The sequence below is a fragment of the Brassica napus genome, chromosome C3 (assembly GCF_020379485.1).
Source record: "Brassica napus cultivar Da-Ae chromosome C3, Da-Ae, whole genome shotgun sequence".
Taxonomy (NCBI): Eukaryota; Viridiplantae; Streptophyta; class Magnoliopsida; order Brassicales; family Brassicaceae; genus Brassica; species Brassica napus.
The window spans coordinates 50,173,946-50,192,802 of record NC_063446.1 but is presented as its reverse complement, the minus strand read 5'-3'; the positions used below and the strand labels follow the sequence as shown (position 1 = coordinate 50,192,802).

Sequence of the window (18,857 nt, the reverse complement as noted above, 5' to 3'; positions counted from 1 at the left end):
ATCTTTTGTGCGCCCCAACTCCTTCTGGATTCGATCCCTAAGTACTACAACTTGACCTCTTATTTGAGAGAGTACAAATCACTTAGGGTAATTTGAGTGATATCAAAAACCGCCAAAACTTGTTTTTCTCGTATAAGTTCAAGTTGATCATATAAAATGGCAACGATTTACCTAACACCTCAGTTGTCTCAATTATACGATTAACTTGGGTTGTTCATAAAACTGACGTCGTATCAAAGGTGATTTCTCAAAGAAATCCTAAAAACGCTTAAGTCATAAAACGGCCCAAAAAGGCCTAAAACATTACTAAAAGCCAACTTACGATTTCGACGATGGTATACCCAAGATTATTATGATGGTATATTTTTATTTGCAGGAAGAGATAAATGTCAAGTTTCATTTATCGAGCTTGGAGATAAATGTTAAGTTTCATTTTTAGGGTTTCGAGATAAATGTCAAGATTTCGAAGGATAATGATGAAGATCGGCAAAAAATGAATATTTTCGCGAAGGGATAAACTCGACCCGGGGCAAAAAGGGAAAGCATAAACCGACCTAGGAGGAGTATATAAAGGATGCTAAGGTGAGAGGCGAAAAATATTTTTTTACATCCAGAGCAAATTTAGCACTTACAGCAATAGGCAACTTTCCGTTTTTATCAAGCTGCGACTCAAATAGGTTTTCACAAGTCTTAGGTTCCAAGAACTAGGGACCTCGCCAACAGCTCTTGCGGGCAAGGCTTTTACCTCTTGTACTCGCGCTTACGCAAATTCGGAATAAGACATCTTTTGCTCTCTTTTTCGTTTTATTAAAGTTATTATCTTCGTATGTTTTCTATTTTCTGATCACTTGACGTTTAGCTTAGCAGAAATCCAGGACCTCTGGAAAGTTAGGTTCGCTTGAATTTCCTAATTTAGCGAAAATCAACGGTGTGAATTTCGGTTCCCACATCAGCCGACTTATGGCCCAAGTTCCACATCATTTAAAAGAATACCCATGGCCGACTTTAAACTAATATTTATGTGCTATGCCATTGTTTTTGGCAACACACGCATTCATACTTTCTACTTTTCACAGAAAATCATATTTAGGATTTTTAATAGTTAGGAGAGAAGATCCAAGACTCCTTCAGAAATTTGTATTGGAACTCCTGTTTTTCTACTTAATTCTATCTAGACATGGGCATTCGGGTCCTCGGGTTGGGTTCGGGAAGGATCTTGTTGGGTTTGGATCCTTCAGGTCTTTGATATTTAGACCCAATAGGGTAATAAGAATTTATCGATTTGGGTTCGGTTCGGGTCCAACCGGGTCCGGATCGGTTCGAGTCCAACCCGGTCCGGATCGGTTCGGATCTTAGATAGTTGGACCCAATAGGATAATTAGAGTTTGTCAGTTTGGATTCGGTCCGATTTTGGATCGGGTTTGGTTCGGGTCATGTCAGGTCCGACCCAAAAAATACCCAAAACACACAAAAAAGACCTGAAAATTTTGATTACTCAAAAAATATGATAACTTTTATCTAAAATTCGACCCGAAGACATGAAAATACCCAAACTTTTATCTGATTATCGGAATTATATTTTTGAAAATCTTAATTTTTACCCGAAATTCAAAACCATACTAAAAAAACTCAAATTTGAAACTTAAAAAAATACTTATACTACCAAAAATATACTGAAACACCCATATTTTCGGGTACCCCATCGGGTATCGGGTTCGGGTCCAAGATTTGCGGGTCCTCCACAACAAGACCCAATATAATAAAAAGATCGGTTCGGTTCCTACTCGAACTGGAATTTTTTGGGTCGGTTTCGGGTTGGGTCCTCGGGTCCGGATAAAATGCCCAGGCTTAATTCTATCTATTCAATTTATTCAGATATTTGATATGCTCTGCTTTTCTATGTCTGAGTAGTTACTCTTGTTAGATTTAGGGGTAGAAGTAAGGTTATAAGAGATTAGCCCAAAATATAGGTACGCTAAGGTGATAAAGATTTCCTTCATAGGAATTGTTATTAATGCTTGTGTGCTAGAATAACTAACTAGAACTCTGAACTTAGGATAATTAGGCGCAAGCAAAAACATGGTCTATTACCTGAATTTATTCCCTTGAGCTAGGATTGCTAGAAACAAGCGACAAGTGATTTAGTCAAATTAGTGAACCTATCGAACAGCTTGGTAAAACTTGATTAGGTAAACATCGAGCGACGCTTGTTACATAGCGTGATCGACGTTCAAACTATATCAACAAGCGACGGCTGAGATATAGACTTAGATCAATAGGATTTATTCGCACGCGGAACCTTGAATATTTTGCAATTAGAATTCATGTTCTAGGATTGAAAACCTTAGCATCTATATCACTATAATCCCAATTACCTGAAATCCTAAATCTAGCTATTTCCCATAATTGTTTACAACCAATCAATCAATGAATCGAACAACTGCCTTGTTCACCTCTGCTATTTACTATTTAATTGTTTGCATAGCAAAATCATAAACTGGTTAGGATCTATTGTGTACCTTAACTCCTTGTGGATTCGATTCCTAAGTATTATGACTGAACCTCTTATTTGAGAGAGTAAAGTTACTCCTTTGGATAATTTCAATGATATAAAAACATGCACAACATCAAACTAAATCCAGTGAAATGTCGATTCGCCGTGGCATCACGGCGAATAACTCGGTTACCTCGTCACATTTCGAGGGATCGAAGCCAACCCAAAAAAGATCAATGCACTGATCGAGATGGCCTCCCCAAAAACCAAACGAGAGGTGCAGAGATTAAACGGGAGAGTCGTAGCACTCAACCGTTTCATCCAAAGGTGTACAGATAAATTTATACCTTTCTACGACACCTTGAGACGAAATAAAAAGTTTGAATGGTCCGAAGAATGCGAGAAAGCCTTCAGACAGCTGAAGCATTACCTGACTACTCCTCCAGTTATTGCGAAACCTGTTGAGGGAAAACCCTTATTCCTCTACATCGCGGTATCTACAACAGCTTTAAGTAGCGTCCTCATCAGAGAAGAACGCGGCGAGCGAAAACCAATCTTTTACGTGAGTAAGACTTTGACAGATGCCGAAACACGATATCCGCTGATGGAAAATTTGGCACTCGTTGTTGTAGTGTCGGCTCGGAAATTAAGACCATATTTCCATATCAGAGAATTTGGCATTAACAATAACATGGTAAGAATTCTCACAGAGAAAGACATATTTGAGTCCAGCTGGGAGTGGTTTTAGCTCATTCTTCGATGCTCTCTCCAAATTCCAGCTACGAGACGAGTAAAGTGTCTATCGGTGTTGGTAGAGCATCAATTGATACTAGGTGAATTCGCGATTTCTTCCTTCGTGTCAATCTGCATTACTTCTTCATTGGCATCCATTAGCCTAGCATACTCAGAAGCTCGGTTGTTTACACAGAAAATATCGCTTGTAGAGGCTGTGAGATCTCTTTCCAAGGGTCCATGGAGCACATATCTCTGAATGACTCCTCAACTAGTTCTGTCAGATGGTCTACAGAGAAGGTTTGGCCATAGATTATAGGTCTTTTGACTATCTTTTCGATGTCAAAATGCATCAGCAGATCCCCCACGTCCAAACATATCTGCCTTTCTTCACGTCAATGGTTGTGCCAGCTGTGGCCAAAAACGGCCTTCCCAAAATTAGTGGGTATTTAGGTTCCTGCCCATACTTCAACACAACAAAGTCTGTAAGTATATGTCGTCCGTTTATCCTTATGGGCACCACTACAAAAAAAAGAGAGGTATTGATAGCATATTATAATAGCATTATTTTCATAACTGCTGCTATGAGAGATCAGTTTCTGATTTTTATTTATATTAATAGCAGTTAATTAACGTTTTGTGAAAAATTAGTGAGCGGGAATAAAAAATCACTAATACCGCCAATACTTAGGTGAAAATTAGACAAGTGCCACGACATAACTTTTTTTTCTTTTTCGATATCACATTATGATAGCATTGTTTTGAGAACTGCAATGAAATATCAATTTAGAATCTTTGAAACCCTAAACCCTAAACATGTTTTAAATCCTAAAATCTAAACTTAAACCTTAAAACTCTAATCTTTTCATACTATAACCTGAAATCGTAAACTTAAACTCAAAATTATTCCTTTTAATCTTAATCTATAACTTCCAGAACACAAACCTTAAATCTTTAGTTAAACTATATACCATAAACATACATTTAAAACTTAAACTCTATACATAAACCTTCTACTCTAAATTATAAATATAAACACTAACATACTGTATATTCAACATCCCTACTATTCATACTTTAGTTCCAAATCCCCTATATATTAATCCTGGAGCATTACAACATGTTTTCATAGCCAAGTTTCATCACTATGATGATTCTTAGAATCCTTAGAAAAATAAGTTGGTCCATACAAATATATATTATACTTTTATTAAACTAACTATCAAATTGATTAGTAGTGACAAAATAATATTCTCAATTATTTCCTTAAATAAAAGCTACGGAATTACCTAATATGGTTAACATATATATGACAATTAATGATTATGAGTAATACATATTTGATAACAATTTTTCTATCCTCTCTCTCTCTCTCTTTTGTTTAATTAATTATATATTATTAAAAGAAATTAAACAATCATATTAAGCATATAATAAAACTATTAGATTTTTCCTTATATGTTATATTTTGAAATTTTTAAATGACTATAAATTACTAAAAATTGTAAAAACCCCACATTGAAAATTTTGTGATCAATGGTTTAATTTTTTTGTTCAAGAAAAATACAAGAGATTATAAATCGTATTAATATGATGTCTCAGTAATAGATATTCGTATTGTATATATATACATATATTAATATCATTTAACTTAAATTCTATATTATATAAAAATATATAAATATGTGCATTGAAAATTATTGAGATCTTAATATTTTAATTTTGAAATTTGTACGGATAAATCTCACACTAAAAGTTTGTGGTTAGCGGTTTAAATTTTTGGTACAACAAATATTCAAATCTTAATAAAATTATATTAGTAGGAAATATCAATAATAAATACTTATATTAAAATATACTATATATATGTCAATATCACTAAAGTTCAATTATATACCATATAAAGTAAATAAAATGATTGTTTTGATTTATTTACCAATAATAAATATTTATATTAAATTATACTATATAATGATTGTAGATACTAACCTATGTTTTTGGACATTTCATTTGCCCTATTCACCCCACAAGTTCAGATTATTCACGAAATGCCATTAAATTTTTTTTTTTTAAATAGCCTTTTTACTCTCTCAACCTCATCATCTTCAAGTATTTACAAGATTGTCATTGCCATCAATACACCAACCACCATGAACAACCAATTTGAAGCTCTTAATACACCTCAAATCGATTTACACTTCTTCTTTCTCAATTCTTATGAACTAAAAACAACATCTCTTTCACTTTCTCTCCATATTCATCCAAAAAAACTCAAGATTTCGATTCTAAAATTTTTATGGTTCATAGAGCCACTGAAGCTTACGATTCTTTGTGGGTCACTTTTGTTTGAGATTCTGGGTGCTTGGAGAAGACTTATGTGTGCTAAACAAATTATATCACTGGTTGAAACTATGAAATCAGTTTTCTTTTCCAGATCTGTTCGCCCAGACGACTTCCAGGTAAGTCTTCTGGCTGTAGACGACTTACATGGAAGTCTTCTGGTCAATGCAGAGGTTAGTTTTGCAATAAATTTTAAATGTGTTTATAGAAACGACTTACATGGAAATCGTCCATCTTTGTTTGTTATAAAAAAAATTCGAGACGACTTCCATGTATGTCGTCTAGGGTAAACAGGTTAGTTTTGCATTTGACCGGATTGTGTGAGAAATTTAAGTTTTCCTGGACGACTTACCCATAAGTCGTCGAGTAGAAAATTAAAAAATAAATCAATATTTTTTTATATTTAGACGACTTCCATGTAAGTCGTCTCAGATTAGTTTTGCAATTGAAAAATAAAGCATAAAAATTTATTTTTTTCTAGACGACTTACACGGAAGTCATCCGTTAGACGACTTACACGAAAGTCGTCCATGATTTTATTCTGAGATTCTGGTCAAACCTTGCTTATCTTGGACGACTTCCATGTAAGTCGTCGGACAGACGACTTCCGTGTAAGTCGTCTAGAAAAAAATAATTTTTTTTGTTTTATTTTTCAATTGCAAAACTAACCTGAGACGACTTATATGGAAGTCGTCTAGGTATAACAATATATTGATTTTTTTAATTTTCTACTGGATGACTTATGTGTAAGTCGTCCAGGAAAAGTCAAATTTCTGACACAATCCGGTCAAATGCAAAACTAACCCGTTTACTCTAGACGACTTACATGGAGGTCGTCTTGAATTTTTTTTTAACAAACAAAGATGTACGACTTCCATGTAAGTCGTCTAGGTTAAAAATCAATTGCAAAACTAACCCAAATGGATTGCTTCCTAGAAGTCTACCGGACGACCTCCGTGGAAGTCGTCTGCGTCAATGTTTAATAAACTTTTATTTTCTCTAAAACTATAAAGACTTTTTAATATTTTTTTGTTAATTCATGAATATTAGTCAATATTTGAGCTCCTGAATGAAATTCATAACTTAACTGGTTTTAATTATGAGTTTACCGACATTCATGTGTATTAATGTTTCAAGAAGACTTCCATCAAAGTCTTCTACGTTAGTTTTTGTAAATTTGTTAAGTAACTTTAAGATATGTTTATTTACTTTTCAAAAACGTTAAGTAACTTCAAGAATATCAAGTAACATGGTTTAATGTGTCTTCTCAGATCATAAGATATACTTTTTAACTTTCAAGAAATTTGAAATTTCAATTTTCACTTAAATTTTGAATTTCCTTCTTAAATTTTAATTTTCCGTTTAAATTTGCCGCTTATAATTCAACTTCTCGCTTTAAATTTAAGTCTTCCGAGAAGACTTCTATGAAAGTGTTCTATCTTTGAACTTATGTAATGGTTTATCTTTTGTGAATTTGACTAAGTTTTCTTGTGAATTCTTCTCCCCTAGTTGTATTAAATTTGATTATTTTTTTGTGTTTTTGTGTTTTGCTATTGAAGTTGAAACAATAATTTCAATTATGTCAAGTAATTTTGGCAATATAATATTTCAAGATAATATTGTGAAATATGAACATGTTTACCTCTTTTTTTATTAATATTTTTTCAAATTTACAAACGAAAAATCACAACTAAAGAAGTACACATGCAAATCACAAAACAGATCACAAACAAAAGTATTATAGCTCATTTCTCTACAAAGATAAGCTTGGACTCGACTTGATATGGAAGAAGACTCCATCAGAATTCCAGGAAGACTTACATGTGTACTCCTTTATATTGAAGCCTGGAAGTTTTCTATCACATTATATTTTAGAAGATTTTGGAAGACTTATGGGAAGTCTTCTCGGAAGTCTTCTAAAATAAAATGCGCTAGAAGACTTCCTGGCACATTATATTTTAGAATACCTCCGAGAAGACTTTCCATAAGTCTTCCAAAGTCTGCTCCAGATCTGAAAAACATGTATATCAAACCAAATCTGAAAAAATATGTATATAAAAAACGTTTAAATGGCTTAAAACAGAGAAAATGAGTGGAATATTATATAGATATACTTTTATAGAACACACAACGTATATATCCAAGAGGAAGATGAGAACCATCTGGTTAAAACCTGCAACAAAAAGATAGATTAGTGAGAAAGACATGAGAAAAAAATAAAAAATTCTTATAAAGTTTGTTGTTTTCAAATCAAAGAGATTAGAGTGGGTTTGGAGAGTTTTAGTTTGGGAAAAAGGTAAGAACTTAATGCAACAGGAGGTTACCAAATGAAAAAAATCAGACATAAAAACTTACCAAAACGCTCAAATCTGTTATGAAAGGGAGACATGTGAGAAGACTGCGTCAGAAGACTTTCAGAAGACTTTCTGGAAGTCTTCTAGCACATTATATTTTAGAAGACTTTGGAAGACTTATGGGAAGTCTTCTCGGAAGTCTTATAAAATATAATGCGCTAGAATACTTCCAGGAAGTCTTCCAGAAGACTTCCCATAAGTCTTCCAGAAGACTAGTCCAGATCTGAAAAACATGTATATCAAACCCAGATCTGAAAAACATGTATATCAAACCAAGATCTGAAAACCTGCATATCAAAAAACGTTCAAATGGCTTAAAAACAGAGAAAATGAGTGGAAGATTAGATAGATCAACCTTTATAGAACACAGAAAAATACATATCTAAAATTAATTGATCTACCTTTAAATGAGTGGAAGATGATAACCATGTGATGAAAAACCTGCAAAACAAGATAAACTAGTGAGAAAGACATGAGACAAAAACAATAAATTGATAGAATGTTTGGTGTTTATAAGTTCAAAGAAATAATAGAGAGGTTAAAAAGTTCTAGAATGAGTAACATAACATTTTTGTTGCAGCCATTTGAGAGGAGGAGAGAGAATGTGTAAATTTTTCTTTATATATGGAGACAAAAATTCCAATAAGGTTAAATATTTTTTTTCTAATAGAAAACTTTCAAGTAAGTTTTCTAATAAAAGAATTCCTAGACGACTTACTTGTAAGTCACTCAGAAGACTTCAATATTTTTAGCGCGAAACTAAAATATTTTTAGCAGGAGTTAGAAGAAGTCTTTTACTTTGAAAGTCTTCTACTCGCCACACGACTTACATGTTAGCCATTTAGACCCTAAACATAACCCTTAAACTAAATTAACTAACTAAACTGTTCATAAAATCAAATTAAATTTAAAAAGTGTTTACTATACACAGAAATAAACACATATAGGTAAAATTTAAATTAAAAAAAAAAACATTTAAGCTTTCCAAAATCTAACCCTAAGAATATATACAATACTACGACCCTAAGCCAAAGAATATAATGATTAACTATTTTCACTCATCTATGTTGAAAATTATTCAATTTTATTATATTTTAATTTATATCACTTAAAACTGTTTATAATTACATGATTTTAATTTTTCACTTGTCAAAATATTTTTTTAAAAAATTATAAATTATTTTTAAGATCAAATATACCAGAAGACTTTCATGGACGTCATCTAGACGACGTACAGTATCTCAGAAGACTCATAAGACTTTTCGGGGCTATATTCGTAAAAATGAGTTCTGTTTTTTTTGTTTGGTCAGAAGGGGCTGGCTGTAATTTCACAAGGCTTTTGGGTTACTTTTGCATTTCATTCAAGTTTGAGTATACTTTTGCAATCAAAGTCAAGTTTTGAGTCATATTTGGCAAATTCCCTATACTTTTATGTATAAAAATCATTATTTTTTAAATAGGTGGTTTATAATATGTTATTTGATCCTGACAATCCCACAAATACACTTCTTTAAATCAAAGTGATTTTTAATATTGAAAACACTATATATCTATATATTATTTCATCATATTAAATATTTTAGTCTTGATTTGTATTCCTAAAAAGCTTTTAATAAAATATCATGGCAAGATTCCGATCACCTCCTTTTGAGTTTGTTCGAATAATGAGATATTTGATCATTCATCTAATATTTGTTTCTCCCTAATACGCTATCTAGCTATTATAATTTTATGGTTTATCATTTAATAAATATAACAATTCTTACTTTATACATAGTTTACATGTACTAGAATGGTAAAATATTATATATATTTTTATCGGCATACTCTTAAGTAACTAAAACTCAAAAGCGTAGGTCAGTAAAATAAGTAATTTGTCTTTTTTTGTTTTTAGAATTAGATGATTATTAGACCGAACTCGTGAATATATATTAGACATACATTTATATTTTGATTTAGCACTTATATTCTATAACAAATTGATATATTAGATTTGAAGATTAACATGTGAATAGAGTTTGCCAGTGATTTTTTTCAAAAATTTAATTCTAAGATATGTATCTTTAGTGGGACTAATTTTTTACAGATGTCCATCTTTTTAAATTGACTTATGTAATTCACCGAATTCACAGAAAAAGTTTAAAAAAAACTCATGTCGTTAAAACAGAAATGAAAACGAAAGCACAATTTTATAGAAGTGGATATGAAGTCAATTATGGAGAGTAGAAAACCTAATTCCCTTTCGTCATTTTATAATCGGTGTTGCCAATCTGGTTTTGTAATTTGTGTCAGCTGCAAAACTTAATTTTCTTTTGTGCATATGAATTCTTAAAAATAATTAAAATGAGCAGTAATACGTTAACTCTTCAACAACAATGATATATTTACGAGACCAAATTTTATATTTGTTAATTTACAGTCGATAAAAATTGTAGTGTTACAAAATATTAAAATACTTATGCGCAGGGTTGTCAATTAGTCTTAACTTAAAACTCAAAATTTAGTTATCTTCAATTAAGGGTTGAGATTTATTCTTTTCTTTAATCTTTTTTTCTTCTCTCTCTGTCGACAGATTCATTCTCCATTTTTCTTCTTTTCATCTTCTTTCACTCTCATCTCTTCCATCTCTGTACTCTTGAAAGCTCACCAACAGGGGTGGAAAGTATGTTGTGATCAACGGGTCACGTGTCCCCAACTAAAAAAATATTTTTTTAAGTGACCATCTTAGTATTAGCTTGAATTCAATGAAAGTGTCCCCAGTTAATTCAAAATTTATATCAAATCCCCCTACTAAATGCTTTCCTATATCCGACCCCTGCTCACCAACTCTCTCAGGTCTCACTTTTCAGATGTAGTCAACTGAGAAATGATGAAGATGTGATGGAGCGACAAAGATGGAGACTCGCTGGGTCGAAGCGCCGAGGCTCACCAGAAGAAGACGCCCCGGAGTCTCTCTCTATCTCCCTTCTCTATCTCTCTCTCCCCGTTTTGCTTTATTATGATTTTGTTTTTGATTTTTCTGGTAAAGGAAGGTAGATGAGGCAGTAAAAGATGATGTTTGGTGGTGGTGCATAGGTCCGAAGAAGAGGTAAAAGAAGAAGAAATCGATGGAACCAATCTAGGAGGAACATGCAACATAACAAAAGAATCTCAAAATTTTTAAAGTTCGTGAAAATTCACTTACCAATAACCCCTCCTAAATCTATATCGTGGAGATTAAAATATATACAGAAACTTATTGTACAAAAACCATTGACGTAAATAATGTCTGAAATACGAGGAAAAAAACAATCAGATAAGTTTTCTTACGTCACAAAGAAGAATTCATTTTTATCAATCAAAATCAAAGAATCAAGCAAGATACGAACAAATCAAGAAGAATGAATTGTCTTTAAGGTTCAGTCACCACAGCTTTGGGTTTGTACATTGGAAGATCTTCTCCTAGTAGAAGCGATTTCAAGATCGCGTCGCAAACTCCTTCGTAGTGCACGATCAAGTGACCTCCTTTAGGAACCTCATGGTACTTGATCCATGCTAGCTTGTGGCACAAGCATCTCTGCAGCTGAAACGGTATCACTTTGTCTTCGTAGCCTTGCCATATGTGAACAGAGGAGGGGCTCTTCTCTGGTCCGGACGGAAACGGGTCCGGTAGGTCTGCCGGGTCGAAGTCCCAGTCAGCAAACGCCACTAAAAAGTCGCTTCTCAGCGTCTCAAAAACGCCGTGTTCTCGTAACTTCTCCTATGGACACATTCATGAGCATTCTATAATGTGACTGATAACCACAGTTTTTTTCTCCAAGTTATCTAATTCTAAAGTGATATCAGGTTTTCTATTTTAATATATGCAATTGTAACTAAAGAGAATTTGGTAAAACTACAACGGCTATTGATCTTTTTTAGCACGTCATTTTGTCAGAAGCAAATTTAAGTAACCCTTCTATTCTCAGTCTTACAGATCTAAATTATAACACCGGCGACATAATAAAAATCACTAGAGTACGAATCCCATTCAATCAAAGTCCTATTTCTTTCTATCAATTCATTTTTCATCAAAATCTAGCATAGAGGTAAATGTCAGAAACAAATAAGTAGCATGAGTTTTATTTTTGTCCATGCAAAACTTGTTCAGTGAGGAAAACATTATCTTATAGATTTAGTCTACAACTTTTTTTTGCTAAATTTTGGATAGTCTACAACTTACAAAACTGGATTATCACTCCTGCAATATTAACACAAACCATTGAACACACAAATCCCGTTCACTAACCTTTTTAAATTGATTAAAAATGAAAGATTTGTCTGCTAATCAAAGTCAGGGATATATTGAGTGTACCTTTGCTCGATATAATGTAATAGCATAATAGTTTATTAGTTTTAAATTAATGAATATATGAGAAAAAGCTTATAAATTTATATTAGCCTAACGAAAGTATCTGGGTACCTTACTGAGCATTGGGAAGCCTTTGGTGTGCTTGAGGACTTCGATATCTTGGTCGTTGAAGTAATTAGCAGGGGTTTTTTCTAGCACTGAAGTTGTAGGAAACATGTTTTGAGTCACCCACCAATGAAGCAGTCCAGGGAAATATTTAGCAATCCAAAAAGACCATTTTAACACTTCTCTTCTGTAATCATTTTTCATCAAACTCTTTGGAATCGACGGCCACCGGTAGTTTACTACGGGAGCCACCATCGCCACTCCTGCTAGCCTATTAAATTTCATTTACGAGAAAATAAAAAAGAATTTTGATCGATCATATATAGTATAACAAAATACATTTTTTTATATTTTGTGCTTTAATTGAATTGGATCAAATGTCAAACCACATAATGTGACTCACCATAGATACAGTACATAATAATCCTGCAATTTTGGTATTTTTGAGCTCAGTGTCATAAAGTAAAAACTCTAAAATTTAAGTGTCAAAATTTTAATATTTTATTAAGTTATAAAGTCTTTAATTTTATTTTAAATTTGTATCACTGAAAATATTTCGATTCAAAATAAATTAAAATATATTTCACAATTTTATATATTAATAAGACCATATATATTTCACTTCCATTAGTTTATTAGACTAGTTGATATTTTTTGTATAGCAAAAAATATATCCTAAAATAAATATATATATATATATATATATATATTATTTTTTTGATCAAATAACACTTAAATATTTGAAGTGGAATATATAATATGAACTGTTTTTACTGAAAACATAACCTATAATATATATTTTATATATACATTATAGTTATTGATTTATAATTTTAATAGGAATTTATATATCTAAGAGGTTATTAAAATTATTATATATCTTATCGAGTTGCGCCATATTTCAATTTTTTTAATTTAAAATCAACAAAATTTATAAACATATATATATATATATATATATATATATATATATTTATTTATTTATTTATCAAATGCTAATTTAAAATTTATACTGTATACTAAATTAATGCCCAACTAAAGTTAGAACTGAACTTAAAACAAAATCTTTAAAAATTATTTAATAAGAGTACATGTATAAAAAGTTTAAAATTCTCCTTTTCAGTACCATATTAGCAAGTGGTATACTAAAAATTAACACATCAACAACGATACGAAGATTTTATGAAATTTCTTTACATTTCTCATCTTTTTATTATTTTCCCAAGATCAACAAAAAATTAGTAGTTCATATTTATCAATAAAAATTCTTAATTTAATAAAAACATAAATATAACCCACTAAAACACATAAGTATTTAAAAGAAATAGAAAATATTCATAAGAACAAAACATATACAGATTCCCTTTTTTCTCAAGTTTCATAAAACTAAAGCTAGAAAGCGAATTCCAAGAATTTGTTTTTTGGTCATCGAGTTCAAAAAAATTAACAAGAATGAAATTAATAAAATTCATAAGAATACAAATATGTGAATCAGTTTACAGTTTTGATTTTTTTTTACGTTTCATCAAACCAAAACCAACGAAAAAAAAGAGAATTTCATAGACTTTCTCCCATTTTGGTAATCAAGCTTAGAAAATTTAACGAAAGAAAATATGGAATGACACATCCAAAACTAATAATTAATTCCAAACCAATAATAAATTTAAAAATAAAGTCAGATTATAAAACAAAAAATAAAACAAAATACTATAACAAAATAATAAATTCTCGCGAGTTAGGGAAAACCCAAACATTTAGTAACAGGCAATTTTAAAAGTAAAACTATTTCAAAAAAGAAAATCAAGGGATTTTAGGAAACCCCAAAAGCAAAAACATTTCTCTTTTGCATTTTGAAACTTTAAATTTAAAATCAATCAGAATTTATGTTTTATGAGATTGTTGTCAACAAAATGTTTAAAAACATATTGTCCCTACAAATACGGATATGAACGTGTTGTCTGACAATACGGATATGAACGTGTTGTCTGAGTTGCCCAAAAAAAAGAACGTGTTGTCTGACTATTTTATGATTTTGTCCAATCTTGAAACAATATATTTGCAACATGTGTCTTAGAAGACTTTTAAGCATTGTAATAAGTTATATAAATTTACTCAATCTGTTTTCTTTACCTTTGTGGAATATGTTTGAGGCAACTCCAAACGGTGTATGAACCCATCGAGATTCCGATCAAATAAAACCTTGATCCAATCTGTAACCCATCCGCCAGTTCTTGAACATCGGAAGCTTCACTCTTCAGCGAACGTTTCGGATTTGGATCGCTCTCTCCATAGCCCGCTCGATCGTATAGCACAAAGTATATCCCAGTTTCTTCTACAAACTCCTGAGATTATAACTAAAACAAACCTCATTAGTCTTCAACCAAATCTCTATCATTTCATTTAGAGACTGTTGGGCTTAATCTATGGAAAATTGAAATTAGTTTTAGCTTTTCAGGCAACGCAAATCAAATATTACAATTACAAAACTCTCAAGATTAAAAGTACACAATTTAGATCAATGACCCTGAAAGGAAAGTAAACAGACAGAATTAGGGAGAATCGAGTAAATAAAAGAATAGTCTATACTTGTGAGACATTGAAGTTCATGTCTTTAGAGCTACCAAATCCATGTACAAGAACGATGGTGAACTTGGCATCATCCTTGGGGATACCTCTTTCCTTGTAAGCCAGGTATCTACCATCACGAAGTTTCATTCTATTTTGGGGATTTGGAGGTTGATCAGCCATTTTCGTTGACCTCGCGAAGAAGAAAAATGAAGAAGAAGGATATGTAAACTGTAAAGCATTCAAGAAGGAAGGTAGATCTAGTTGGAATTGTAAGTAGAGTTATTATTCTATACACATAACTGTTGAATAGCATTATTTGTTACTAAATATATAAAAACGGGTCCCCTTTATTGATTCGCTGATGAACTTTAACAGAATATACTATGTCTCCTTCAGAGCAACAGTGCGATTTTTATTTTCATTTATTTTTATATAAACATTTTGTTTTCAATTCTAAATTAGTATATATTATAATATATATGTGTCTATCAATTTTTAAAACATAATAAGTTTATGATATATTTTTTTCATTGAATAGATTATTTCAAACTTTCACATGTATTTGTATCTTCTTCTATATATATATATATATTCGGATTATTATTTAATTATTAAAATCGTAACTATATATATAAAGATTAGTAAATTATTTTTTTATTGTCATATTCAAAAATATTGTAACATGTCACAAATTTAAAAAGTTTTTTAAAAAATTAAACTTTTCACTTCACAGATTTATATTATCAAGTAAATAATTAAACATTTAGTTTTTGTTTAATTTTTAAAATAAACTATATAGTTTAAAATTTGTTTTCATTGGTTTAAGGTAGTAAAGATTAATGATTGTTAGATAATATGATTTTTGTTATTTAAAACAAATCTTCATAATTTTAAAATTCAACATCGACAAATATTTAAATAATTAACATATGGAAGTATAATATTACAACATTAAATTATATCTATTTAATTTATATTATCTATAAATCCAATAGATCATCTATTGTTTAAATCCAATTATTGATAGCCCAATAAAAATTTCTGGTAGGCCCAAAATTTAAATGATAATATTAGAGATTAAATGTAATATGACTTTCTAGGAATAGGTCCATTAGTTCCATTTTTAAAAAAAATCACACATGAATCAAGGTTGTGACTTCTGTTTTAATATATAAGATTTTAGGATCGCTGGAACTAGTGGAGGGAACATCAATTTTTTTACTGAAATCAATTAGATAATAATTACCAAAGTCGGAATTCTGCAGATATATCGGAGGTGATCGGTGATAGCTGTGAATGCTAAACGGTCGCAATTCTCTCTAGAGCAATAAAATAAAAACAATCAAGCTTTATTAATAAAAATCTAAAGGTACATTCCAAAATTTTTAAAAGGAAATATATTGGCTCAAGAAAGCTTTAAGTTTAGTGCTTGAGGGGTGTATTGTGAATCATGGATTTTAAAAGTTTGAGTGGATTTGGAAAAATATTGGAGTTTGAAGAGATTTGGATGTTGACTGGTTTCCCCGCTACCACCCGCAAACGCAGTTTTTGCGATAGGTAGCGGTGGACAGCATTTCGAAACAATCATATGAACCGCTTTGTACCACTCAAAATCAAAAGCTCCCGCAAGCGTTTTCGGTTGCGAACGGTTGCGGTTGGAAAAAAAATATTTACCATTAAATTAGATTTAGATTTCATATATCCTAACTAATCAAAATCACGCACAACTACTTATTTATTTTTAATCAACATTATTTTTAATGATTATTTATTTTGATTTCTAAGGCTTACCCTGAAGCTTGGAAATTTCCCTCACATCCATTGCGTTTTATACCGCTTCTTGATGTGGTATTTAGAGATGAATTTGTCGTGGTTGAGGAGTCATGGCAACCAAGACGTGGTGTACATCATCGTACTCCACGAGTGAGTTAAGTGATGAAGAAGAAGTTCATATGCAAAATGATTTACATGATCTTGGTGATATGGAACAAGATGACACAGCCTGGTTAGAAACTACAATGAAAGATACTCCGAATGTTATCGAGACAAATCATGTAATGCCGTCACAACAAATTATGAAAGATACATCTCGCCGAAAGCGTAAGCGCAATCCGGTAGACTCGACGCTCGATCGTATTGCTGCGACCATGGAAGACCGAAATGGTATTCTAGAACAGATGGCATCATCTACATCTAAATCAAAGTCAACAAATGCAACTGAGGAATGTATGGCTCTTGTTGTCAAATGTGTGAGAGGAGTACCTGATCTAATTCCTATATTGGGCATCACTTGACCTTATTGCAACAAATGATGTTGTGCGAGGCTTATTTATGGCTCTTCCTGATGATGAGAAACTACCTTTTTTGAAACGTCAAACTAAGGAGTCCCGTAACGATTTTTTTGATGATTAGCTTTAGTTGTTCTTTTCAATGGGAATTGTGCTTTTATGTTTGCATGAAACAATAATCATGCCACTAATTTAATTGCTTTTAGTTATTATTTATTATTTTGTTATTGGATTTTAAGTTTATTATTTTTAATTATAAATTTTTTAATTTTTTGTCTATTAAATATTTTTTATTAATTATTTTTTGTATCCGTGGGTGGGTAAACCAGTCGAAAATGATCCGCAAACACAACAATTTTTAAACGTTGTGCCAGTCATACAAAACGCTTAATAACACTAGAAACCGCAACCATCCGCATCCGCAAACTCCCGCAACCACTGCGTTTGAACCAGTCAGACCCTAAATCTCATTTATATTGGTGGGATAAGAGGAAAAAGATTTTAGTGGGATTTTCTCTTAAATTTCAGTGTATTTTTAACCCAAATAATAATAATTTCAGACTACTCTAGATCATTTGATATTATTAATCTATATTGTTCCATTTTGAACAAAAGACACATCGCCACGAATTGGCTCCGTGTCGTAACTCTCGCAAAGAGAAACGAGCAAGAGTACGTTGTTCACTTGTTTTTTGTGGAGAACGGAATGAATCAAGAGACCACTTGTTTTTTTGCTTGCCCTTATACATTCACGCTCTAGATAGAAGTGGTAGGAAGCCTGCTTGGTACAGACACGGACCATGACTGGGAGAACACGCTTGATCACTTACAAACGGGAGGCTTTGATCAACTCTGATTCATCCTTCTATGATTGGTGTTTCAAGTCATAGTTTACATGATATGGAGGGAGAGGAACGATAGGAAGCACTCTAAGAAGCCGAGACAGGTTCAACAACTAGCGAAGGTCATTGACAAGACAGTAAGGAATAGAATCTTGTTTGTGAGATACTGGGAGAAGCCTCGCTTAAGGGGACTAATGCAATGTTGGTTCCCAACACACAGCTAGATAGAAAGTTCATTCTTTATTCAATCATGTACATAACTCTTATTCATATGATGATATCAATAAATTTAACATTTTATCAAAAAAAAAGGAGTATGTTGTTCATAATATCATTGATAAGGGCAGTAGCTGGATTTGCTCCTTATGAGAAGAGAACCACTGAGCTTCTCAAAGTTGGTAGAGATGTTTAGTGTTCTCTGCAAAGAGGAAGTTGGGTACCCAGAAAAGAATCAAGAGGAAGAGGGGGGAGATGTCTAGTGTTCTCTGCAAAATGAGGTCTGGTGGAGGTGCTACTACTGAGAAAAAATAATAATAGATCAAAAATGTTTATCAAAATATCAAATTCATAAACGACAACATGAATTATAAATTTAAAAATGTAATGGAAAAGAGAACTTGTTATGGAAATATTCACGAAACCAGATTTCATGCCTAAGCAATGAACAAGAGTCATCTCCTCATAACGCAAATCATCATCCAAGTCAGGAATTTCCCTGATAGTATCCCAAACATTGTTAGCTTTTTCTTCAGCTTCCTTCACCCATCTTTTCTGAATCATATCAAAATTTTGCTACTGATTTCT

The 18,857-nt window shown here is 31.8% G+C and overlaps 2 protein-coding genes across 3 annotated transcripts; one reads left to right on the top strand and one right to left on the bottom strand.

Annotated features, from left to right (window-relative positions):
* Nucleotides 1-11,144: 11,144 nt before the first annotated feature.
* On the bottom strand, nt 11,145-15,228 carry LOC106452140. 2 transcript variants are annotated; one of them, XM_013894166.3, is made up of 4 exons: nt 14,942-15,228; nt 14,486-14,697; nt 12,362-12,626; nt 11,145-11,659 (listed from the first exon to the last, which is right to left on the bottom strand). In XM_013894166.3, exons 1-4 carry the CDS (start codon nt 15,101-15,103, stop codon nt 11,312-11,314), a joined length of 987 nt encoding a protein of 328 aa, XP_013749620.2. In that variant the 5' UTR covers nt 15,104-15,228; the 3' UTR covers nt 11,145-11,311. The 2 variants fall into 2 exon arrangements, with proteins under 2 accessions (XP_013749620.2, XP_013749621.2); XM_013894167.3 differs by having other exon boundaries at nt 14,486-14,709; nt 14,942-15,176.
* A 1,283-nt stretch (nt 15,229-16,511) lies between these two features.
* Nucleotides 16,512-17,474, top strand: LOC125583142. The gene is made up of 3 exons (XM_048749728.1): nt 16,512-16,523; nt 16,709-16,825; nt 16,858-17,474. Exons 1-3 carry the CDS (start codon nt 16,512-16,514, stop codon nt 17,215-17,217), a joined length of 489 nt encoding a protein of 162 aa, XP_048605685.1. The 3' UTR covers nt 17,218-17,474.
* Nucleotides 17,475-18,857: the final 1,383 nt, after the last annotated feature.

Excerpts from the sequence above, each read along its gene's own strand:
- LOC125583142 (XM_048749728.1), top strand. Across the intron at positions 16,826-16,857 it reads CATGGCAACCAAGACGTGGT|GATGAAGAAGAAGTTCATAT; the intron begins GTACATCATCGT and ends AGTGAGTTAAGT.
- LOC106452140 (XM_013894166.3), bottom strand. The coding sequence starts at position 15,103 with ATGGCTGATCAACCTCCAAATCCCCAAAATAGAATGAAACTTCGTGAT. Across the intron at positions 14,698-14,941 it reads TGAACTTCAATGTCTCACAA|GAGTTTGTAGAAGAAACTGG; the intron begins GTATAGACTATT and ends TTATAATCTCAG. Across the intron at positions 12,627-14,485 it reads CTCAAACATATTCCACAAAG|GCTAGCAGGAGTGGCGATGG; the intron begins GTAAAGAAAACA and ends GAAATTTAATAG.